At 46.3% G+C, this 26229-nt stretch overlaps 1 protein-coding gene across 1 annotated transcript in view; it reads left to right on the plus strand.

Moving 5' to 3' along the window:
• CUNH8orf88 (chromosome unknown C8orf88 homolog) overlaps positions 1-25761 on the plus strand; it is a 58870-nt gene extending 33109 nt beyond the window's left edge. The window contains exon 4 of the mRNA XM_089679731.1: positions 25589-25761. Coding sequence (XP_089535857.1) covers positions 25589-25642 — 54 coding nt within the window. The 3' untranslated portion in view covers positions 25643-25761. The remainder of the gene's footprint in view (positions 1-25588) is intronic.
• Positions 25762-26229: the final 468 nt, after the last annotated feature.

Here is a 26229-nt window from a genome sequence, read left to right on the forward strand (position 1 = left end):
GCTGCTCAGAGCAGGTAAGTATACCATGTTTGTTATTTAAAAAAAAAAAATTGGGGTTGATTTACCAAAACTGGGGAATGGAGAATTTGGTGCATTGTGTATGCTAGCCAACTTCTAAGTTGAGTTTGTTCAATAAAGATTTGACAAAAAAAAAACCTGGGAATCTGGTTTCTATGCACAGGTGTACCAGATTTTGCACTCTTCAGTTTTAGTAAAGCAACTTCATGGCATTTACTAGAAGTAATGATGTCCCCTGTGCTGACTTTTTATTTTTAATAACTTTTTGATTAGTCTCATTTCACACAGGGTGTCTCAATCAGCAGGGGATCCGTGTGCTGATTCCCTGCAGATCAGAGAAGAGTGGGTGGATGACAAGTCCATGTCCACTCTGTGCATAGCGAACACATACAGAACCCATTTCTGATCTATGGGCAGCCGACACCCGTGTTTACACCAAACATACTCCACTGCCCACTAAGGACAGTGTAAAAAAACACAAGTCTGTTTACACCTTAAGTTCCATAGAGGTGAAGGGACCTTCCGATTTGGAATGGTCACGTGAAAGGGGCCTTAAACTTGGGCTTCAATATCAATATGTGTATGTGGGTTATTTGGGCTAATGCTATTTTAATTTTTGCAAAACTAAAATTTTGTTTTATAATTTGAACTGCAAATTAGGTGACTTCCAGTGGCTGAATAGCCATATATCCCATACTGGCAACAGCGCTGCTGTCATTTCTTAGCTGTCACATAACTTGTTCCACCAATCCCAGTGTGTCTGTAGCCATGCCGTACAGTCTATGCTTCACACTGTGAATAACATTTTGTTGAGGTTTTCTTTTTCTTGGTAATAAAGGCAGTCTATGCTGCTTATTGTTCAAAGGGATTTTCAGATCTTCCTGTAACACGGGATCTGTAAATAAACAGCTCTGTAAAAGGCAGCATGTCAGGGCTTCAGTAAGATGTATTACCATGGATGCCTTTTGATGTTGTTTTGTCTGCCCTGATTCCATGGGCCTCACTATATGTAATGAATGAAAATCATTATAGTACACCAGAAAGCTCCATGGTCGATGAATTGTCTGAGATGCAGAGGCAGGAAGAAGGAACGTGGAGCCACCTTTTAACCCCTTATTAAAGTCTAAGTGAAAGAAAACCTAGTAGAAACACCGTAGTGTAGAGTTAGACACTCTGTCAAGCTTTTATTGCTGTCTTTGTGTCTGCTGGGGTGATTCACCCCTCTATTTATACTTGTGACCAATATCACCCAGAGAGAAAGTGAGAGCAAAATTTTACAGTTGTCACCAAAATGGGTTAGGTGAGGGTAAATTATCATTTGATCAGTGCATGCAGCCAATTGTTGTATTCTGACAGCAGAGGAGTTCCAATTGGTGTATTCTGACAGCAGAGGAGGTCTGCTGTCAGAATACAAGTGTAACGGGGAGGGTTTCCCCACCTACCTTGAATATGTGCATGGGGCAATCTGTTCAGGTTTTTTTTTTTCTATATCAGCCAGCAGGCTGATTGAGGGGGGAAAAAAAATCAATGTATGGCCAGTAGAGGTAGAAGTCCGAGCTAATACTCTCTAAGCTTAAACCTGCTCCCACCCTCATTCTAAACCCTATAGTGACTATCCTGTAAAGGAAAGATATACATACTTACCTAATCTAAGGAGGTCTGGTCACATGATCAGCTCCCAGCACTTTCTTCATGGCAGAGGACAAACTGTGGATAATGGATGCCCCCTAGTAAGTCTATGGGTGACATCACCTTGCTGGCTTGGCAGTCATTATTGGCAACCACTCCTCTCCCCTGAAGCCAGCAGCTGGGGAGATCACATGAATGACCATACTGAAGCGCCCTCAGAATAGGTAAGTATACACATCCATCCTTTAGGCCTCTTTCACACAGGCATTCCTCTTGTCCATTTTTCATCCATGTGTTGACTGATAAAAAACAGACATCAATGCACCTCTATGGAAAAACTGTTGTCATTGGATGATCATCCGTTTTCCAAAAAAAAAATGTTGATGGATGTGAATGTAAAAGGATCAAAGCCCTATTTTTTTCCGTTTTTAAAAAAAAAAAAAAAAAAAAAAAAGGGAATGGATGGAAAATGGATGTAAACAGACAAAGGGTTCATATTTGCATCTGTAGTGGGTGTGCAAACTAGATGTAAACTGAATCTTTTTTTTTTTTTTGAAAAAAACGTGACTGAACTGATGAAATAAACATAACACCCGTGTAAAAGGACCTTTACAGAGTAGACCGTATAGGGCTTAGAAAGGGGATTGGTGCAGGTTTAAGCTTGGGTAGTATTAACCTGGACATCTACTTTGTCTTGATTCTCTTCCGTGATATAAATAAGATGTTTAACAGGAATAGTGAGACTGAAAACAACCAAAGTGAGTAAGCAGACCTGGCAACTCAGCGTTCTGTAGGCCGCATGTAAAGCAGACCTAAACCCAGAAATGGAGCACAGCCATTTACAATCCTTTCAGATGGTTCAGACTTCCTCCAGCCACTGTTTCTGGGAGTGATTTGCAGGGAGCATTGGGTTCTGTTTGCTGCCAATGGCATTGATTGCCAATCAATAGGTGTCTCTCTGCACCTACACCGTTATTCGTCAAGTGAGTATTTTGACGAAATTATTTTTATGTACATTGTTCAACTCCAAGCTGTATAAACTTAAATGTTTATTGGATTTAAGCATATCAGGTGACATGTAATGAGGGATGGTGTGGCCTAAGGAGATCAACACCCTATATCAAGGTGTGCATAATTATTAAGCAGCTTCTTTTCCTCAGCAAAATGAATCAAGAAAGAGATTTAACGGACTCTGAAAACTCAAAAATTGTAAAAAGTCTTTTAGAGGAATGCACCACTGTTGAAATTCTTAAGATATTGGGGCGTGATCACAGAAACATCAAACATTTTGCTGCAAATAGTAGGGTCGCAAGAAACGTGTTGAGAAAAAAGATGCAAATTAACTGCCAAAGATTTGGGAAGAATCAAAGGTGAAGCTACCAGGAACCCATTCTGTGCTGTCATATTCCAGAACTGCAACCTACCTGGAGTTCCCAGAAGTACAAGGTGTTCAGTGCTCGGAGAAATGGCGAATGTAAAGAAGACTGAAACTCGACCACCGCTGAACAAGGCACATAAGTTGAATCATCAAGACTAGGCCAAGAAATATCTGATGACATAATATATATATATATATATATATATATATATATATATATTTTTTTTTTTTTTTAAGGTTGTATGGACTGATGAGATGAGTGACTCTTCAACCCAAAAAGGTTGAAGCCACGGGCCCTTCCGTCTGGCAGTAGGTTTGGGAGTTGATTTTGAGTCCATCTTGAACCAGTTTTCAGAGGACATTGTATTCAAGCAGTGGTACAGGAAAAAGACTGCATCTTTCAAGAAGACCGTGATATTTATGCAGGATAATGCTCTATCATGTGCATTGAAGTACTCCACTGCATGGCTAGCCAGTAAAGGCCTTAAAGATGAAAGAATAATGACATGGCCCCCTTCCTCACCTGACCTAAACCCTACTGATAACTTGTGGACCCTTCTTAAATGGGAGATTTACAGTGAAGAAAAACTGTGCATCAGCAACCACAGCCTCCCAGCACTGTTCAGAGAGGTGTACAAAGTTGATTGTCAACAGATCAAGAAACTGACAGACTCCATGAGTCTAAAAAAACATGGAAAAATGCTGAAAAACGTAAATTTTTAACGTGACTTTACACAGCTAATATTCCATCATTATTAACCACTTAAGGACCGCCCTATAGCAGAAATACTGGTACAGGGTGGCACCCCCCCCCCAGTGAAACACTCCCTGCACATAGTTAACCCTTTGATCACCCCTCACACTAACTCCTTCCTGCCCAGTGCCATTAGTACAGTGCTTTTTGTTTTTTGTTTTTTTAGCACTGATCACTGTATTGGTGTTACTAGGGATGGCAGAGACCCCAAGTTGGTTCCCCCCAGTGTCAGAATGTCCGCTGCAGTTCTGTTAAAGTCACTGCTAAATCCCATTATACCGCCATTTGTAAATGCTATAACCTTCTCGTAAACCAATTAATTTACACATATTGTGATTTTTTTTTTTTTTTAGCAAAGACATGTAGCAGAATACAATTTGGCCTAAATTTATGATGACATTTTATTTTTTTTTTTTTACTGGGCATGTTTAATAGCAAGAAGTCCAAAATATTTTTTTTCTGAGTCAGCCTTTTTTTTGCTTATAGCGCAAAAAACATAAACCACACAGGCGATCAAATACCACCGAAAGCTCAATTCGTGGGAACAAATGACATAATTGTCATTTGGGTGCAGCGTTGCATGACCGTGCAATTTTCAGTTAAAGTAATGCAGCGTCGTAACGCAAAAAATGGCCTGGTCGGGAAGGGGGGTAAATCCTCAGGAGGGCAAATGGTTAAAGCGCTCAGTGTGCATGGAGCCTTAATTTTCAGTTCATTGTTTATTATTCTTGCGTTGACAAATGAAAATAAACAAGTGAGATGGGAAACTTTTTTTTTTTTGTTTAGTTGCATAATAATTCTGCACTCTCTAATAGTTACCCAATAATTGTGCACACATAGATTTTCTCCTAAGAAAGCCAAAACCTCACTTTTTTATTTTCTTAAATATTCATGTTTGAGGTTTATTAAGGTTTTGGATTGACCAAGAGCACTGTAGTTGTTCAATAATGAAATTTATCCTAAAATACAACTTTCCTAATAATTGTCCACACAGTGGGATGATTGCATCAGTTTCTCAGGGGACTAAGAAGCAGGATTGATCCTTGTTACTAGAACCACCAATCATGGAGTAGGAATGGTTGGAGCCTAAGGATGAGGAAGAGCTGAAAGAAGGTCAGGCAATAGAATTTCTGTCTGAGGAGTCACACCCTGAAGAGAAGCAGGGGGTCTCTGCCTCCCCAGTCTGAAATTTGTAGTCCAAGACCTCACTGATATGGTACAGTCTGGATTCAGGCTACCTCCGATAGAAACCTCTGAGGCTACATATTCTTCCCTGGGCTTTTTGAAGCCTTCACAGAGTACTCAGGCCTTTCCGGTTGGGGCAAATTATGTATACTGACTGGGATCACCCAGACAGGGTTTTTGTTTCACCAAAGAGGTTTACTGTTTTGTACCCCATGGAACAAAAGTTTAAGAAATGGGGGTTGCCTGTAGTGGATGCAGCTGTTTCACCCCTGAATAAATCTTTACAACCTGTACACTATCCACATGACATGTTAAAGGACTAAGAAGCTGGAGTCTCTCCTTATTTATTTATTTCAGGTACTTATATAGCGCCGTCGATTTACGCAGCGCTTTACATATATATTGTACATTCACATCAGCCCTTAACCCTCAAGGGGTGTACAATCTAAGGTCCCTAACTCACATTCATATACATACTAGGGCCAATTTGGACAGGAACCAATTCACCTACCAGCATGTCTTTGGCGTGTGGGAGGAAACTGGAGTACCCAGAGGAAACCAACGCAGACACAGGGAGAACATGCAAACTCCAGGCAGGTGGTGTTGTGGCTGGGATTCGAACCAACGACCCTAGTACTGTCAGGCAGACGTGCTAACCTTTGACCTCCTCCTTGAGGCCTCTTCCCTGGTAGGTTCTGCCACACAGCCAGCTGTGGCAGCTATTGGAATTTACCAGAGTCTTTCTGACCATGTCTAGCAGCAGATTGGAAGACCATCAATGCAGGGGGAATGCTCGGCCGAGGACTTGGAGGATGTTCTGCGCGCTTTGTGTTTTGCAGATTTCTCGCTTGGCCCTCTTAGTGCACAGGAGCAGGGTTTTGTGGTTTTGAGTTGGTCAGCAGAACTACCATGCAAATAATTGTTGGCAGGTCTTCCCTTTCATGGGGAATGGCTGTTTGGGGAAGATTTTAACAAATACAGCTAGGTCCATATACAGTATATTTGGTCAAAGGCACAATTTTAGTTTTTTTCATGTATTTACCGAAACATATTCAATCTATAGCTATATAATGGATATGGGCTGAAAGTGCACACTCTCAGGTTTAATTCAAGGGGTTGAACATAAATATCAAGTACAAATTTTAGGAACTGCAACCTTTTTATACACAGTCCCTCCATTTTCAGGGGCTCAAATGTAATTGGACAAATGAATGTAATCATAAATAAAATTTTCATTTTTAATATTTTGTTGAGAATCCTTTAGTGGCAATGACTGCCTGAAGTCTGGAACCCATGGACATTACCAAAGACTGTATTTCCTCCTTTCTGATGTTTTGCCAGGCTCTAAGTGCAGCTGGCTTCAGTTGTTCTTTGTGGGTCTTTCTGCCTTTTAGTTTTGCCTTCAGCAAGTGAAATACATGCTCAATTGGGCTGAGATCAGGTGATCGACTCGACCATTGCAGAATATTCCTCTTCTTTTCCTTCAAAAGTTCCTGGGTTGCTTTTGCAGTGTGTTTTGGATCATTGTCCATCTGCACTGTGAAGTGCCGTCCAATCAACTTTGCTGCATTTGGCTGAATCTGGGCTGTCCGTATATCTCTAAACACTGCAGAATTCATCCGGCTGCTTCTGTCTTCTGTCACATCATCAATAAACACCAATGACCCAGTGCCACTGGAAGCCATGCATGCCCATGCCATTACACTGCCTCCACCATGTTTTACAGATGATGTTGTGTGCTTTGGATCATGAGCTGTTCCAAGCCTTCTGCACGCTTTTTTTCTTTCCAGCATTCTGGTACAGATTAATCTTCATTTCATCTGTCCAAAGAATGCTTTTCCAGAACTGGTCTGGCTTTTTTTAGATGTTTTTTTGGCAGAGTCTAATCAGGCTTTTCTATTCTTCAGGCTTATGAATGGTTTGCACCTTGTGGTGAACCCTCTGTATTTGATCTCATGAAGTCTTCTCTTGATTGTAGACTTTGACAATGATACGCCCACCTCCTGGAAAGTGTCCTTCACTTGTGTGGATGTTGTGAATGGGTTTTTCTTTACCATAGACAGGATCCTGTGATCAAACGCCACTGTTGTCTTCGGTGCAGGTCCATGCCTTTTTATGTTGCTGAGCTCACCAGTGCGTTCTTTCCTCAGAATGTACCAAACTGTTGATTCGGCCATTCGTCATGTTGCTGCTATCTCTCTGATGGATTTGTTTCGTTTTTGAAGCCTTACAATTGCCTGTTTCACTTGCATGGACAGCGCCTTTGAACGCATGATGTAGGTTCACGGAAATAGATTCCAAATGGAAATATGGAACTTAGAATCAACTCCAGACCTTTTACCTGCTTAATTGATGAAAAAATAACGAAGGAGTAACCCACAACTGGACATGAAACAGCTTTTGATTAATTTGTCCAATTACTTTTGGTCCCTTGAAAAAGAGGGGATGGCTACTCTTAAGAGCTGTAATTCCTAAACCCTTCCTCCAATTTGGATGTACATACCCTCAAATCAAACCTGAGAGCGTACACTTTCAGCCCATATCTATTAAAGACCTATAGCTTGAATATGTTTTGGTAAATACCTGAAAAAAACTAAACTTGTGCCTGTGTCCAAATATATATGGACCTAACTCTATGTCCAAAAGATTTCAGGGGGTAAAAGTACTCTTCTACTCTTTTAAGAGGAAATCCAAACACCCTTCTTTTAAGGTGTCCGGGGCTTCAGTTGCTGGGCCCTCCTCTACCAGGCAGTTGTTTCACCCCACACAGGTCCCAGCCTCCAGGGGTATATCTCAGAATCAAAACCCAAGGAGGTCACTTGTTTGGGTGGGGAAAGGCTTTTGAATTTTGTAGCTGCATGGAGGGCTCTAATCCAAGACAAATGGGGTAATTTCCATGATTTCTCTGGGGTACAAACTAGAATTTCTGGTATTTCCCTCTCCCTGGTTTCCAAGATCAAAAGTACCAACGAATCCAGAGATAAGAGCTTTATTTCAGGCACTCAATTTGCCTATTGGCTCAAGGAGTAATCACAGAGGTTCCAGCCAGCAAAAGGTTTCAGGGGTTTTATTCAAACCTGTTTACTGTTCCAAAACCAAATGGGGATGTAATGCCCATTTTGGACCTCCAAAGGGCTAAATCAGTTCCTAAATGTATGAGTTTTTCGTATGGAATTGGTTCGGTCAGTAGTGGCCTCCATACAGGACAAAGATATTTTTTTTTTTTTTTTTTTTTTTTTTTTTTTTAGTGTCCATAGATGGCAAAGTTGCATACCTGCATGTACCGATATGCATTCCTACTGCAAACCGCAGAAATCTTTGGTGAGGGACTCAGCATTTCCAGTTCATAGCACTACCATTTGGGCTGACCACAGCTCCCAGAGTTTTCACAAAAATTCTTACTCCTAACTCGGGAAGTATCGGTCACAGGTTGTCTAGACCATCTCTTGCTCAGAAATCGGTTGGTGCCAAATTTGAAGCAGGATGTGGTCCTTACAATGCAGATCCTGCAACAGCTGGGCTGGGTGCTCAACCTAAAGTCTTTCCTGGAAGCAGTGCAGATCCTGGAGTATTTGGAGATTGGTCCTAGAAACGGCTCGGGCTAAGGTATTTCTGCCTCCAGGAAAACGTTGCGCCCTGAGGAACGAGTTTTGCAGTTTGAAGGCCAAGAGCTATCCTTCAATTTGCCTCTGTGTGAGATTACTGGGGAAGATTGTGTTCTCATTCGAGGTCATGCTCAATTCCAAGCCAGACCTCTGCAAAGGTACATTCTGGCTGTTGGAAACAAAATTATTCCGGCTCTGGATTACTGCATATCTCTTTCTCCAGAGGTGCGGCGGAGCCTGAATTGGTGGTTAACTCACAATTTGGAGAAGGGAAAAATCCTTTTGGCCAGTGGTGTGGAAGTTGGTAACCACCGCTGCCAGCCTTTCCAGTTGGGGGGCCATTGTGGAGGAGGCCACAGTTCGGGGAACATGGCTTTAAAGGGAAAGGGTTCTTTCCATCATTGTCCTGGAACTTCGAGCAGTGAGGCTGGCTGAGATATTGGACATCAGGCTTCAGGGTTGTCCTTGTAGGGATTCAGTCCGACAATATAGCAAAAGGAGTAGTAGTTGCCATAAGCCAACTACCAAAGTAGGTAATAAACACCCAAGCAATTTAGCTCATATGTAAACTCACATATTTGTATTAATCCCTTTGTAGGGAGGAAAAGATAGTATCCGTGGATGGTAACTAGTACAATCACTGAATACTTATTAAAAACAAAGAAAGACAAGCAATCCGGATAACAACATTTGAATTATCTTGTGGTATTCACTTTAGACTGGTTTGAGATCTAAAGCGGCATATTTGCTTGAATAGCCAAATTCTGCCATGTATCACAAGGTTTAGTGTTGTGAACATATATATCATACATGCACAATTGCAGTGAGGCAAAAAATGCAGATTGAAAAAGAAATAAGTATGTCCATTTGTAGAGTGCAAAACAGGGATTCCATGGAATTATACAGTGTTGAAAGATTCATAGTGTCCCACGTTGCTTCATAGCTTGAATACTGTGTGGTTTAAGCCTCAATATATTGTGTAAATATGTGCATATCTTTATTCCTTCTGGGTGTTCCTCCAGATAAACATCATGGCAAATGTATAGTAAAGCTGAGAATAAGTTGCAAAACTTCAGATGAGGTGTGCAACAGCAATAAACGATGTTTGATAATACACCACACTCACCACCGTCATATTGGCTAATGACCTAGCCATTTCCAAGGAAATGAGTTCTCAGCCCGTTGAAACTGGTCATGTTGTAGATTTAGAGTGAGTTTTCCACACCATCCCGTTAGGGTAATGATCTGACTTCATATTATGAGTTTTTCCTCATGCAGAGTTCCCGCCGGATCATGAAGCATATCGAGTGGCGCAGTAACATGGCTGCTCTCACCAGTCCATGATATCAACCACGTGGGACGTTGCTTCCGGGTGTGATGACGTCAGTACGTTACATTGATGCGTTTCGTCCGCCAATCAGTGCAAACTTCGTTCCCGTCAGGGTAATGGTCTGACCTCTGAAGGTGTGGAAAATTCACTCTATATCTACAACATGACAATCAAGTTTCAACGGGCTGAGAACTCCTTTCCTTGGAAACGGCTAGGTCATTAGCCAATATGACGTTGGTGAGTGTGGTGTATTATCAAACATCGTTTATTGCTGTTGCACACCTCATCTGAAGTTTTGCAATTTATTCTCAGCTTTACTACATTTGCAGTTCTCACGCATCTTATGATCATGATTAGAGATGAGCGAATCGAAGTATCCGAAGTGGAATTAGAGTCGAATATCGGAAAAATTTCGATTCGTGCCGAATCCGAAAAATAGCCTAATTCGGACGCGCGAATCGAAATTTTTCAGAAAATGGCGGCTGACATGTGCGGCGACGGAGCGGGGATGTCTGGGAAGGCGCGCAGACAAGGCGCGCTGACCCATAATGCATTCCTCAACTACATGTGATCGCATCAGCCTATCAGCAGCCAGCCAGCCAGCACTGTGTAATGGTCGAGCTATAAATAGCGGCCATTTTGGAATTCTTCATTTGCCTGCAGTTATTGAACAGAGGCAGACCGCTCTGTACTAGGGACAGGGACAGAGTTAGGGCCACAGAAACGATAATTGGGGACAGAGAAAAGTTACTTAGGGACAGAGAACCATTACTCAGGGACACAGACTTGTTAATGAGGGCCACAGAATCGTTATTTAGGGACAAAGAAACGCTAGTTAGGGCCACAGAATTCATAATCAGGGACAGACAGAATTGTTACTCAGTGCCAGAGAATTGTTACTTAGGGCCACAGAAACGTTATTAGGGCCACAGAATTGTTACTCAGGGACAGACAGAATTGTTACTGAGTGCCAGAGAATTGTTACTCAGGGACAGACAGAATTGTTACTGAGTGCCAGAGAATTGTTACTTAGGGCCACAGAAACTTTAATTAGGGCCACAGAATTTTTACTCAGGGACAGACAGAATTGTTACTGAGTGCCAGAGAATTGTTACTCAGGGACAGACAGAATTGTTACTGAGTGCCAGAGAATTGTTACTCAGGGCCACAGAAACTTTACTTAGGGCCACAGAATTTTTACTCAGGGACAGACAGAATTGTTACTGAGTGCCAGAGAATTGTTACTTAGGGCCACAGAAACTTTACTTAGGGCCACAGAATTGTTACTCGCACAGACACAGAATTGTTACTCGCACAGACACAGAATTGTTACTGAAGGCCACAGAACTGTTACTTAGGGCCACAGAATTGTTACTCGCACAGACACAGAATTGTTACTCGCACAGACACAGAACTGTTACTGAGGGCCACAGAACTGTTACTTAGGGACAAAGAAACGCTAGTTAGGGCCACAGAATTCATACTCAGGGACAGACAGAATTGTTACGGAGTGCCAGAGAATTGTTACTCAGGGACAGACAGAATTGTTACTGAGTGCCAGAGAATTGTTACTTAGGGCCACAGAAACTTTAATTAGGGCCACAGAATTTTTACTCAGGGACAGACAGAATTGTTACTGAGTGCCAGAGAATTGTTACTCAGGGACAGACAGAATTGTTACTGAGTGCCAGAGAATTGTTACTTAGGGCCACAGAAACTTTAATTAGGGCCACAGAATTTTTACTCAGGGACAGACAGAATTGTTACTGAGTGCCAGAGAATTGTTACTCAGGGACAGACAGAATTGTTACGGAGTGCCAGAGAATTGTTACTCAGGGCCACAGAAACTTTACTTAGGGCCACAGAATTTTTACTCAGGGACAGACAGAATTGTTACTGAGTGCCAGAGAATTGTTACTCAGGGACAGACAGAATTGTTACTGAGTGCCAGAGAATTGTTACTCAGGGACAGACAGAATTGTTACTTAGGGCCACAGAAATTTAATTAGGGCCACAGAATTTTTACTCAGGGACAGACAGAATTGTTACTGAGTGCCAGAGAATTGTTACTCAGGGACAGACAGAATTGTTACCGAGTAACAGAGAATTGTTACTCAGGGACAGACAGAATTGTTACTGAGTGCCAGAGAATTGTTACTTAGGGCCACAGAAACTTTAATTAGGGCCACAGAATTTTTACTCAGGGACAGACAGAATTGTTACTGAGTGCCAGAGAATTGTTACTCAGGGACAGACAGAATTGTTACGGAGTGCCAGAGAATTGTTACTCAGGGCCACAGAAACTTTACTTAGGGCCACAGAATTTTTACTCAGGGACAGACAGAATTGTTACTGAGTGCCAGAGAATTGTTACTCAGGGACAGACAGAATTGTTACCGAGTGCCAGAGAATTGTTACTCAGGGACAGACAGAATTGTTACTGAGTGCCAGAGAATTGTTACTTAGGGCCACAGAAACTTTAATTAGGGCCACAGAATTTTTACTCAGGGACAGACAGAATTGTTACTGAGTGCCAGAGAATTGTTACTCAGGGACAGACAGAATTGTTACGGAGTGCCAGAGAATTGTTACTCAGGGCCACAGAAACTTTACTTAGGGCCAGAGAATTTTTACTCAGGGACAGACAGAATTGTTACTGAGTGCCAGAGAATTGTTACTCAGGGACAGACAGAATTGTTACGGAGTGCCAGATAATTGTTACTCAGGGCCCCAGAAACTTTACTTAGGGCCACAGAATTTTTACTCAGGGACAGACAGAATTGTTACTGAGTGCCAGAGAATTGTTACTCAGGGACAGACAGAATTGTTACTGAGTGCCAGAGAATTGTTACTTAGGGCCACAGAAACTTTACTTAGGGCCACAGAATTGTTACTCGCACAGACACAGAATTGTTACTCGCACAGACACAGAATTGTTACTCGCACAGACACAGAATTGTTACTGAGGGCCACAGAACTGTTACTTGGGGCCACAGAAACGTTAATCAGGGACACAGAATTGTTACTGAGGGCCACAGAACTGTTACTTAGGGCCACAGAATTGTTACTCGCACAGACACAGAATTGTTACTCAGGGACACAGAATTGTTACTCAGGGACACATAATCGTTTAATTAAAGAGTATGTCAGACAACATGCAGAGGAGTGGCAGAGGAGGCAATGTTTTAGGAGCGAGCAGACGTGGCAGCAGAGGAAGGGGTCGAGGCAGCACTATTCGCAGCCAGAGGCCAGTGCTCCCGGTGTCATCCAGCGGTCGTGTCTCCACCGACAACCCTGCCGTCGTCGATTGGTTGGCTCGGTCGTCTTCCTCTTCCCAGGTCACCTCTGACACCTACAGCCAACGGTCGGTGGGTACGTCAGACACAACCGTTAGTTGGCATGGCCCGGGACCAAGCCCACTGAAATCACGTGTCCTCTACCTGCCCCTGTCCTTTGGTGTTCCCTCACCAAGCGAAGTATCGCATGCTGTGGGCTCAGCCCCACTGTACAGTGAGGAAGAGCTAACAGAGGGCGGTCAGGAACGGGGGGAGACATCCGCCTTTTCAGCAGCCAGGCGAAGAAGTAGTGGCGAGGAGAGTGGCTCGGTAGCCGGTCTAGAGACAGGTCTGTCTCCTGACCCAGACGCAGCCGAGGGGGCTAGTAGTGAGGCGGAGACCCTACTTGATGATGAGGAGGTTGATCGCACTTGGCAGCCTCGTCGTCATCAGGCAATTTCTTCCGCATCATCAGGAGAAGAGGGTGGCAGCTTGGCAGCGAGCGAAACAGTCGGTGGGTTGCCCAGGAGACAGCAGCAGGGTCGCAGCAGTGTCAGTGGAGCCAAACGGCCACGGAGTAGAGCACCAGCTCCACTGCAGCCTACCACCACGGCCAGTAGTGGTGCCGGTGTGCACGGAGGAAGCAGCAGTCAGCCAGTGAGGAGTATCGGGGGCAAAGTTTCCTACTCGGCGGTGTGGCAATTTTTCGTCAAGCCGCCCGAGGAAGTAAACGTAGCCGTATGTCGACTATGTGGCCAGAAAGTCAAGCGTGGCCAGGGGGCCCATGTTGGGACTACAGCGTTGCGGCAGCATATGCAGCGTCGCCATTTGGTGGCCTGGGAAAACCGTGATAAAGATACGGCGGTTCTGCCCGCCCCAGCCCCCGCTCCATCACCCGCTCCGTTACTTGCTCCGTCACCCGACGTCAATCGCCCTCCATCAGCCAGTCAAGGCTCCAACACCTCTGCTGAGGGGAGTTGTCGCTCGTTGGCATCTTCCGCTCGTTCAGATGCTCCTTCTCCTGCTACTCCTCTTCACGGATTCCGTCAGCAGTCTTTCTTGGAATCCGTTTCCAAGAGACAACAGTTTGCGAGCACGCACCCGACGGTGCAAAAGCTGAACGTCCTCCTGTCCAAGTTGCTGGTGCTGCAGTCCCTCCCTTTCCAAGTGGTGGACTCAGCACCTTTCAGAGAAATGATGGCTTGTGCCGCGCCGCGGTGGAGAGTGCCAAGCCGTCATTTCTTCGCCAAAAAGGCAGTGCCAGCCCTGCATTCACATGTAGAAGACATGGTGGGCCAGTCTTTGAGCATGTCGGTCTCTGCCAAAGTGCACGGCAGCGCCGACGTGTGGAGCTGTAACTACGGTCAGGGACAGTACATGTCATTTACGGCCCACTGGGTGAACGTGGTGCCGTCACAGCCGCACCAGCAACTTGGACAGGTCACGCCGCTTTTGCCTCCACGTTTGCACGTCCTTGGTCCGGCAAAGATGTCCGCCTCTACCACCTCTTCTTCCGCCGTGTCCTCAGCCGCCACCCCCGTGCCAAGTCCCATTACCCGACCGGCATATCACATGTGCAGGGCGCAACGGTGTCACGCTGTTCTGCACCTGGTATGCCTTGGCGAACGTAGTCACACAGGGGAGGAACTTCTGAGTGTAATGAACAGAGAAATCGACAGATGGCTGTCTCCGCGCAAACTGAAAATCGGAACCATGTTGACCGACAACGGAAAGAACATGGTGTCTGCTCTGCGTCAAGGAAGGTTGTGCCATGCGCCATGCATGGCTCACGTGTTCAATCTGGTTGTCAAGCGGTTCTTAAAATCCACCATCCCACTGCAAGACATCCTTAAAATGTCACGTAAACTTTGCATGCATTTCAGCCATTCCTACACCGCAAAGCACACCCTCCTTGAGCTGCAGCGGCAGAACGGAATTCCACAGCATCGCCTGATCTGCGACGTTGCAACAAGGTGGAATTCAACCCTACACATGTTAGACCGCCTTTACGAACAGCGAAAGGCCATCACCGATTTCCTGATGTTACAAGCGGATAAAGGTACTCCCCTGTGTAACTTCGATGTCAGCCATTGGCAGCTCATGCGTGACACCTGCCGCTTGCTCAGGCCCTTTGAGGAGGCCACGCTATTCGTGAGTCGGCAGGACTATGGGATGAACGACGTCATTCCTCTGTTGCACGTCCTTGAACAAATGCTGTTAACAATGGCTGGTCAGGGTGCGGTAGACGTGGCGCACAGATCTCAACGCCACATGACCCCTGTGGGGGCAGGACAGGAAGAAGAGGAGGAGGTAGAGGAGGACATTTGTGCTCAGGAATTATTGAGTGAAATGGGTGGTTTTTCCACTCAGCGGACAGGAGTGGAGGAGCAGGAGCATCTGGTAGAGGAGGAGGAGGAGGAGACAGAGGACCCAGACGCACCGTGGCAGTATGCTGTGGAGATGGAGGCAGGGAGTCCCTCGCATTCCTTGGCACAAATGGCCCATAGCATGCTCGGTTGCTTGCGTAGCGACAGCCGAATAATAACCATCAGACAGAGGGATGACTTTTGGCTGTCCACCTTGTTGGACCCTCGCTACCGTTCCAAAATGGTGGCCTTTTTCACACCTGCTGAGAGGGAGGCCAAAATAACGTACTATAAAAACCACCTATGTAGTCAGTTGGTCTCTGCCTTTGTGCGCAAACGTCCATCCTCAGACACTGTGGGCCCTGTGCGCTCGCGTTCCGCTGCCATGGCAGCAGGGGAGGGGTGGGGTGGTAGGAGCAGTGGCAGCTCCACCAGCAGCAGCTGCCTCAGTCTGCAGTCGATGATGAGTAGCTTTCTTCACCAGCGCAGTGAGGAAACTACTAACCAGCCGCAGCAGCAGCAGCAGCATCAGGTGGACCTGGAGCAGGACCTCAAACAACAGGCTTGGGCCTACTTGGACAGCACCCTGCCAACCGAGGTAGACAATCCCCTTGACTACTGGGCAACGAAACTTGACCTTTGGCCCCAACTAGCTGAATTTGCCCTTGAAAGGCTGTCATGCCCAGCCAGTAGCGTGGCATCGGAGCGCGTGTTTAGTGCGGCAGGAGGTATTGTAACTCCGCGGAGGACACGACTGTCCACCCAAAGTGTGGAGAGACTGACGTTTGTGAAAATGAATCAGGCGTGGATTAGTCTGGATTTCAAACCACCAGTTCCTGACACAACTGACTAAATCCGCCATGAATCATGCCTCAAACATGTGCCACTTTGAGGTCTCCTCACACACTGCTAGTGTGTAGAATTTTTTGACATAGGGTGCTGGCAGATTATGGGCCTCCTATAGCTGCTGCCAGGCCCCTAATCTGCCATAGGCCCCTATATACCGCTTCCTCATGCTGCTGCCAGGTCCAGAGTCTCTCATGCCATGTGCCACTTTCAGGTCTCCTCACACTGCTGGTGTGTAGAATTTTTTTGACATAGGGTGCTGGCAGATTAAGGGCCTCCCATAGCTGCTGCCAGGCCCCTAATCTGCCATGGGCCCCTATATACCGCCTCCTCATGCTGCTGCCAGGTCCAGAGTCTGTCATGGGTCCCTGTACGGCCTCCCATTGCTGCTGTCTCCATCGCCACACTCTGCCATGTGCCACTTTCAGGTCTCCTCACACACTGCTGGTGTGTAGAATTTTTTGACATAGGGTGCTGGCAGATTAAGGGCCTCCCATAGCTGCTGCCAGGCCCCTAATCTGCCATGGGCCCCTATATACCGCCTCCTCATGCTGCTGCCAGGTCCAGAGTCTGTCATGGGTCCCTGTATGGCCTCCCATTGCTGCTGTCTCCATCGCCACACTCTGCCATGTGCCACTTTCAGGTCTCCTCACACACTGCGGGTGTGTAGAATTTTTTGACATAGGGTGCTGGCAGATTATGGGCCTCCCATTGCTGCTGCCAGGCCCCTAATCTGCCATAGGCCCCTATATACCGCTTCCTCATGCTGCTGCCAGGTCCAGAGTCTCTCATGCCATGTGCCACTTTCAGGTCTCCTCACACTGCTGGTGTGTAGAATTTTTTGACATAGGGTGCTGGCAGATTATGGGCCTCCTATAGCTGCTGCCAGGCCCCTAATCTGCCATAGGCCCCTATATACCGCTTCCTCATGCTGCTGCCAGGTCCAGAGTCTCTCATGCCATGTGCCACTTTCAGGTCTCCTCACACTGCTGGTGTGTAGAATTTTTTTGACATAGGGTGCTGGCAGATTATGGGCCTCCTATAGCTGCTGCCAGGCCCCTAATCTGCCATAGGCCCCTATATACCGCTTCCTCATGCTGCTGCCAGGTCCAGAGTCTCTCATGCCATGTGCCACTTTCAGGTCTCCTCACACTGCTGGTGTGTAGAATTTTTTGACATAGGGTGCTGGCAGATTACGGGCCTCCCATAGCTGCTGCCAGGCCCCTAATCTGCCATAGGCCCCTATATACCGCCTCCTCATGCTGCTGCCAGGTCCAGAGTCTGTCATGGGTCCCTGTACGGCCTCCCATTGCTGCTGTCTCCATCGCCACACTCTGCCATGTGCCACTTTCAGGTCTCCTCACACACTGCTGGTGTGTAGAATTTTTTGACATAGGGTGCTGGCAGATTATGGGCCTCCCATTGCTGCTGCCAGGCCCCTAATCTGCCATAGGCCCCTATATACCGCTTCCTCATGCTGCTGCCAGGTCCAGAGTCTCTCATGCCATGTGCCACTTTCAGGTCTCCTCACACTGCTGGTGTGTAGAATTTTTTGACATAGGGTGCTGGCAGATTAAGGGCCTCCCATAGCTGCTGCCAGGCCCCTAATCTGCCATAGGCCCCTATATACCGCCTCCTCATGCTGCTGCCAGGTCCAGAGTCTGTCATGGGTCCCTGTACGGCCTCCCATTGCTGCTGTCTCCATCGCCACACTCTGCCATGTGCCACTTTCAGGTCTCCTCACACTGCTGGTGTGTTGAATTTTTTGACATAGGGTGCTGGCAGATTATGGGCCTCCTATAGCTGCTGCCAGGCCCCTAATCTGCCATAGGCCCCTATATACCGCTTCCTCATGCTGCTGCCAGGTCCAGAGTCTCTCATGCCATGTGCCACTTTCAGGTCTCCTCACACTGCTGGTGTGTAGAATTTTTTTGACATAGGGTGCTGGCAGATTATGGGCCTCCTATAGCTGCTGCCAGGCCCCTAATCTGCCATAGGCCCCTATATACCGCTTCCTCATGCTGCTGCCAGGTCCAGAGTCTCTCATGCCATGTGCCACTTTCAGGTCTCCTCACACTGCTGGTGTGTAGAATTTTTTTGACATAGGGTGCTGGCAGATTAAGGGCCTCCCATAGCTGCTGCCAGGCCCCTAATCTGCCATAGGCCCCTATATACCGCCTCCTCATGCTGCTGCCAGGTCCAGAGTCTGTCATGGGTCCCTGTACGGCCTCCCATTGCTGCTGTCTCCATCGCCACACTCTGCCATGTGCCACTTTCAGGTCTCCTCACACACTGCTGGTGTGTAGAATTTTTTGACATAGGGTGCTGGCAGATTATGGGCCTCCCATTGCTGCTGCCAGGCCCCTAATCTGCCATAGGCCCCTATATACCGCTTCCTCATGCTGCTGCCAGGTCCAGAGTCTCTCATGCCATGTGCCACTTTCAGGTCTCCTCACACTGCTGGTGTGTAGAATTTTTTTGACATAGGGTGCTGGCAGATTATGGGCCTCCTATAGCTGCTGCCAGGCCCCTAATCTGCCATAGGCCCCTATATACCGCTTCCTCATGCTGCTGCCAGGTCCAGAGTCTCTCATGCCATGTGCCACTTTCAGGTCTCCTCACACTGCTGGTGTGTAGAATTTTTTTGACATAGGGTGCTGGCAGATTATGGGCCTCCTATAGCTGCTGCCAGGCCCCTAATCTGCCATAGGCCCCTATATACCGCCTCCTCATGCTGCTGCCAGGTCCAGAGTCTGTCATGGGTCCCTGTACGGCCTCCCATTGCTGCTGTCTCCATCGCCACACTCTGCCATGTGCCACTTTCAGGTCTCCTCACACACTGCTGGTGTGTAGAATTTTTTGACATAGGGTGCTGGCAGATTACGGGCCTCCCATAGCTGCTGCCAGGCCCCTAATCTGCCATGGGCCCCTATACCGACTCCTCATGCTGTGACGTTGCAACAAGGTGGAATTCAACCCTACATATGTTAGACCGCCTTTACGAACAGCAAAAGGCCATCACAGATTTCCTGATGTTAAAAGCGGATAAAGGTATTCCCTGTGTAACTTAGATGTCAGCCATTGGCAGCTCATGCGTGACACCTGCGCTTGCTCAGGCCCTTTGAGGAGGCCACGCTATTCGTGAGTCGGCAGGACTATGGGATGAACGACGTCATTCCTCTGTTGCACGTCCTGGAACAAATGCTGTTAACAATGGCTGGTCAGGGTGCGGTAGACGTGGCGCACAGATCTCAACGCCACATGACCCCTGTGGGGTCAGGACAGGAAGAAGAGGAGGAGGTAGAGGAGGACATTGGTGCTCAGGAATTATTGAGTGAAATGGGTGGTTTTTCCACTCAGCGGACAGGAGTGGAGGAGCAGGAGCATCTGGTAGAGGAGGAGGAGGAGGAGGAGGAGGAGACAGAGGACCCAGACGCACCGTGGCAGTATGCTGTGGAGATGGAGGCAGGGAGTCCCTCGCATTCCTTGGCACAAATGGCCCATAGCATGCTCGGTTGCTTGCGTAGCGACAGCCGAATAATAACCATCAGACAGAGGGATGACTTTTGGCTGTCCACCTTGTTGGACCCTCGCTACCGTTCCAAAATGGTGGCCTTTTTCACACCTGCTGAGAGGGAGGCCAAAATAACGTACTATAAAAACCACCTATGTAGTCAGCTGGTCTCTGCCTGTCTGCGCCAACGTCCATCCTCAGACACTGTGGGCCCTGTGCGCTCGCGTTCCGCTGCCATGGCAGCAGGGGAGGGGTGGGGTGGTAGGAGCAGTGGCAGCTCCACCAGCAGCGGCTGCCTCAGTCTGCAGTCGATGATGAGTAGCTTTCTTCACCAGCGCAGTGAGGAAACTACTAACCAGCCGCAGCAGCAGCAGCAGCAGCATCAGGTGGACCTGGAGCAGGACCTCAAACAACAGGCTTAGGCCTACTTGGACAGCACCCTGCCAACCGAGGTAGACCATCCCCTTGACTACTGGGCAACGAAACTTGACCTTTGGCCCCAACTAGCTGAATTTGCCCTTGAAAGGCTGTCATGCCCGGCCAGTAGCGTGGCATCGGAGCGCGTGTTTAGTGCGGCAGGAGGTATTGCAACTCCGCGGAGGACACGACTGTCCACCCAAAGTGTGGAGAGACTGACGTTTGTGAAAATGAATCAGGCGTGGATTAGTCTGGATTTCAAACCACCAGTTCCTGACACAACTGACTAAATCCGCCATGAATCATGCCCCAAACATGTGCCACTTTCAGGTCTCCTCACACTGCTGGTGTGTTCCATTTTTTGTCATAGGGTGCTGGCAGATTACGGGCCTCCCATAGCTGCTGCCAGGCCCCTAATCTGCCATGGGCCCCTATACCGCCTCCTCATGCTGCTGCCAAGTCCAGAGTCTCTCATGGGTCCCTGTACGGCCTCCCATTGCTGCTGTCTCCATCGCCACACTCTGCCATGTGCCACTTTCAGGTCTCCTCACACTGCTGGTGTATTCCATTTTTTGTCATAGGGTGCTGGCAGATTACGGGCCTCCCATAGCTGCTGCCAGGCCCCTAATCTGCCATGGGCCCCTATACCGCCTCCTCATGCTGCTGCCAGGTCCAGAGTGTGTCATGGGTCCCTGTACGGCCTCCCATTGCTGCTGTCTCCATCGCCACACTCTGCCATGTGCCACTTTCAGGTCTCCTCACACTGCTGGTGGGTTCCATTTTTTGTCATAGGGTGCTGGCAGATTACGGGCCTCCCATAGCTGCTGCCAGGCCCCTAATCTGCCATGGGCCCCCGTACCGACTCCTCATGCTGCTGCCAGGCCCGTAATCTGTCATGGGCCCCTGTTGTCGCTTGTTGGCATATTCCGCTCGTTCAGATGCTCCTTCTCCTGCTACTCCTCTTCACGGATTCCGTCAGCAGTCTTTCTTGGAATCCGTTTCCAAGAGACAACAGTTTGCGAGCACGCACCAGACGGTGCAGAAACTGAACGTCCTCCTGTCCAAGTTGCTGCTGCCAGGCTCGTAATCTGTCATGCGCCCCTGTACCGCCTCCTCATGCTGCTGCCAGGTCCAGAGTGTGTCATGGGCCCCCGTACCGACTCCAAATGCTGCTGCCAGGCCCGTAATCTGTCATGGGCCCCTGTACCGCCTCCCCATGCTGCTGCCAGGTCCAGATTGTGTCATGGGTCCCTGTACGGCCTCCCATTGCTGCTGCCAGGCCTGTAATCTGCCATGGGCCCCCCTACCGACTCCTCATGCTGCTGCCAGGCCCGTAATCTGCCATGGGCCCCTGTACCGCCTCCTCATGCTGCTGCCAGGTCCAGAGTGTGTCATGGGTCCCTGTACGGCCTCCCATTGCTGCTGTCTCTATCGCCACACTCTGCCATGTGCCACTTTCAGGTCTCCTCACACTGCTGGTGGTTTCCATTTTTGTCATAGGGTGCTGCATGGCCTCCCATTGCTGCTGCCTCCACCGCCACACTGTGGCTCCACACTCTGGTTTTGGCCCCGTGACTGGCCAAATGAGTGAAGTGTGCGGTGATTCTAAGATCGACGGCACTCATCTGCATGTCATACTGCCTGACAGTATTATTTCTCTTCCCCAGCAGACTCCAAGGGCATTTAAATTAAAGGTACAGTGTTCAGCACTAATATTAAGTCTCTCTGAAGCCTAGAAACACCCTTTTTTAAGTTAAATTCACAGCGAATATATTCGACTCGAATCGAAATTTTTCTACGAATTCGCCGAATCAGTCGAATCGAATTTTTGAATACTTCGCTCATCTCTAATCATGATTATGCATATCTAGCTATATACTTGACTCATTTTTTTGTCTTACTGCAATTATTGTGCATGTATGATATATATGTTCACAACACTAAGCCTTGTGATACATGGCAGAATTTGGCTATTCATGAAAATATGCTGCTTTATATCTCAAACCAGTCTAAAGTGAATACCACAAGAAAATTCAAATGTTGCAATCCGGATTGCTTGTCTTTCATTGTTTTTAATGTGTATTCAGTGATAGTAGCCGTGGATGGTAACATGTACAATCTTTTCCTCCCTACAAGAGATTAATATGAGCTAAATTGCTTGGATGTTTATTATCTACTTTGGTAGTTGGCTTATGGCAAATACTACTCCTTTTGCTATATATATTTTTTGGTTTACACCCACACCTTTTTAATAGATGAGATATTTGAGCTACTAATGGGTTACCCTGCCTAATACTAAGTGGTACATCTGTATTTTTGAATATTCAGTCCAACAATGCCACAGCAGTGGCATACATCAACCACCAGGGTGGTACCAGAAGTCGAGGTGCTCAGATGGAGGTGAACTACATTCTGACCTGGGCAGAGATATGTTCTAAGTCTGTCAGCAATGTTCATTTTAGGTGTGGAAAATTGGCAGATGGATTATAAATATAAGTGGGGTGGGAGATGGAGACAGTATATCTCCAGATCCTTGTAAAAAGGTTTTACTGGTACCACACCCCTGATTGGAAATGCAATAAATATCACCCTAAAACAGTGTTTTACCCAGGGACAGCTAAATAGGTCATGAGGGATTATTGATGGTCGCGATCACTGTGTCACCCCACCTGCAAATTTCTTATTGCTTTGGGACATCCCACATAATCATGAATAGCCTGTTCTTGTGATGTACAATAAAGAAAATTTGTTTTTGTTTTTTTTCTACGTACTTACCAGTAAAATCCACTTCTTGGAGTACATCACAGGACACAGAGGTCCCCCCTCTTTCTGGAATGTCATTGCTTGCTACAAAAACTGAGGTACTTCTGTATAGGAGGGGTTATATAGGGGGGACCTCCTCTCTTATTGGTCGGTCAGTGTCCATTCACCTATAGGTGGCCTATAACCTACATAGTCATGAATAGCCTGCTCTGTGTCCTGTGATGTACTCCAAGAAATGGATTTTACAGACAAGTATGTAGAAAAAATAAAATTTTCTTCACTCCCTTTATGACATTTTTAAACAAAAGCTTTACATTTTAATTGCATACAATATTTGTACCCAGTGATATCAGCTCTCTGTGCAGTGCAGGTAGATTATGGATGGTGCTGCACATACAGTGGGGATCGAAAATTTGGGCACCCCAGCTAAAAATTTGTATTAATGTGCATAAAGAAGCCAAGGAAAGATGGAAAGATCTCCAAAAGGCATCAAATTACAGATTAGACATTCTTATAATATGTCAACAAAAGTTAGATTTTATTTCCATCATTTACACTTTCAAAGTAACAAAAAACAAAAAAATGGCGTCTGCAAAAGTTTGGGCACCCTGCAGAATTTATAGCATGCACTGCCCCCTTTGCAAAGCTGAGACCTGCCAGTGTCATGGATTGTTCTCAATCATCGTCTGGGAAGACCAGGTGATGTCAATCTCAAAGGTTTTAAATGCCCAGACTCATCTGACCTTGCCCCAACAATCAGCACCATGGGTTCTTCTAAGAAGTTGTCTAGAAAACTGAAACTGAAAATAGTTGATGCTCACAAAGCTGGGGAAGGCTATAAGAAGATAGCAAAGCGTTTTCAGATGTCTATATCCTCTGTTTGGAATGTAATTAAGAAATGGCAGTCATCAGGAACAGTGGAAGTTAAAGCAAGATCTGGAAGACCAAGAAAAATATCAGACAGAACAGCTCACAGGATTGTGAGAAAAACAATTCAAAACCCACGTTTGACTGCACGATCCCTCCAGAAAGATCTGGCAGACACTGGAGTTGTGGTACACTATTCCACTATAAAGAGATACTTGTACAAATATGGTCTTCATGGAAGAATCATCAGAAGAAAACCTCATCTACGTCCTCACCACAAAAATCATTGTTTGAACTTTGCAAATGAACATATAGACAAGCCTGATGCATTTTGGAAACAAGTTCTGTGGACCGATGAGGTTAAAATTGAACTTTTTGGCCGGAATGAGCAAAGGTACGTTTGGAGTAGAAGGGGCACAGAATTTAATGAAAAGAACCTCTGTCCAACTGTTAAGCATGGGGTTGGATCAATCATGCTTTGGAGTTGTGTTGCAGCCAGTGGCACAGGGAACATCTCACGAGTAGAAGGAAAAATGGATTCAATAAAATTTCAGCAAATTTTGGATGGTAACTTGATGCCATCTGTGAAAAAGCTGAAGTTAAAGAGAGGATGGCTTCTACAAATGGATAATGATCCTAAACACATCTCGAAATCCACGGGGGATTACATCAAGAGGCGTAAACTGAAGGTTTTGCCACGGCCTTCACAATCTCCTGACCTCAACATAATTGAAAATCTATAGATAGACCTTAAAAGAGCAGTGCGTGACAGACAGCCCAGAAAGCTCAAAGAACTGGAAGACTTTTGTAAGGAAGAATGGGCAAAGATACCTCAAACAAGAATTGAAAGACTCTTGGCTGGCTACAAAAAGCGTTTACAAGCTGTGATACTTGCCAAAGGGGGCAGTACAAGATATTAACTCTGCAGGGTGCCCAAACTTTTGCAGACGCCATTTTTTTGTTTTTGGTTATTTTGAAAGTGTAAATGATGGAAATAAAATCTAACTTTTGTTGACATATTATAAGAATGTCTAATCTGTAATTTGATGCCTTTTGGAGATTTTTCCATCTTTCCTTGGCTTCTTTATGCACATTAATACAAATTTTTAGCTGGGGTGTCCAAACTTTTGATCCCCACTGTAGCTTCTTGAAAACATCACAGCACTCTACCTTTTATATTCAAGCAGGGGGCTAGCTCTTGGGGGGAGGTATGTAAATATCAAAATACCTTGATTGGTGGATGCTAGTCTGGAGGAGTGGGTGTTCCTAGACAGACTATATTTGCATGTAGACCACCCTAGGTATATGCTGAGCCTCCATAATTAAATACTAAAATTCAGGGAACGAAAGGGCCAGCCATGGACAAGTAAGGCTGGGGAGGGTTACAAGATGATGGACGTCTTCCAGACAGAAAATGAGAATCTTTGACTTTCTGCAGCTTATAATGTAAACTCTGGGGAGCTCACAGAGTGCAGTGCAATCAGTGTAAGCAATTTTGGTACAGGAGAGGAGCCTTTTAAATTCCTAATGTGTCAGTGGCTAGCAAGCCCTTTCCATTTGCTGTCATTTTGGATGAAGTTTCTTAAAACTGAGTAATTTCTTATATGTATACCATTTACAGATCTGTTCTTTGTTTTTTAGCTGTGTGACCTCTGCGAGTTCGGTCCTTGGTCATCCACCAACGTCCCTGCATGAATAGCTGGTTACATGGATATCTGGTCAAATGCTGAAACCTGTGAAATGAATACCCACTGTATATAAAATCTGGTCAGTTTAGCCCAGAGTGCTAATAAAGAGAAATTCTATCACTGTAATATGACTGTGAAGAATGTTTTGCTTTTTTTCTCCCCTCACAGTGGTTATGTGAATATACTGCATGGAGCATTGCTGTTGTTTAATGTCTTTTTATGTTTAATGATGTATATTGTAAATTATTTTTGTACTTTGTATGTTTTCAGTAGTTATATTTCCCATGGTTGTCTCCCTTGTCTAAACCATACTAGACAGATGGCAGAGCAGAACCATAGGCCTGGAGAAATAGTCACATAGGCCTGGGTCCAGGGATGGGAACAACAGTTGGTACTGTATTTTTTTACTCTTACACCAATCAGCCATAACAATAAGACCATCCCCCATAGACCATTAAGGCATGGACTCTTTTAGACCTCTGAAGGTATGCGGTAGGATCTGGCACCAAGCCATAGGTAGCAGATCCTCTATGTACTGTAAGTGGCAAGAGGGGGCCCTCCATGGATTGGGCTTGTATTTCCAGCATATCCCAC

The sequence above is a fragment of the Staurois parvus genome, unplaced genomic scaffold (assembly GCF_062004578.1).
Source record: "Staurois parvus isolate SC_StPar_1 unplaced genomic scaffold, SC_StPar_1.0 ptg000230l, whole genome shotgun sequence".
Taxonomy (NCBI): Eukaryota; Metazoa; Chordata; class Amphibia; order Anura; family Ranidae; genus Staurois; species Staurois parvus.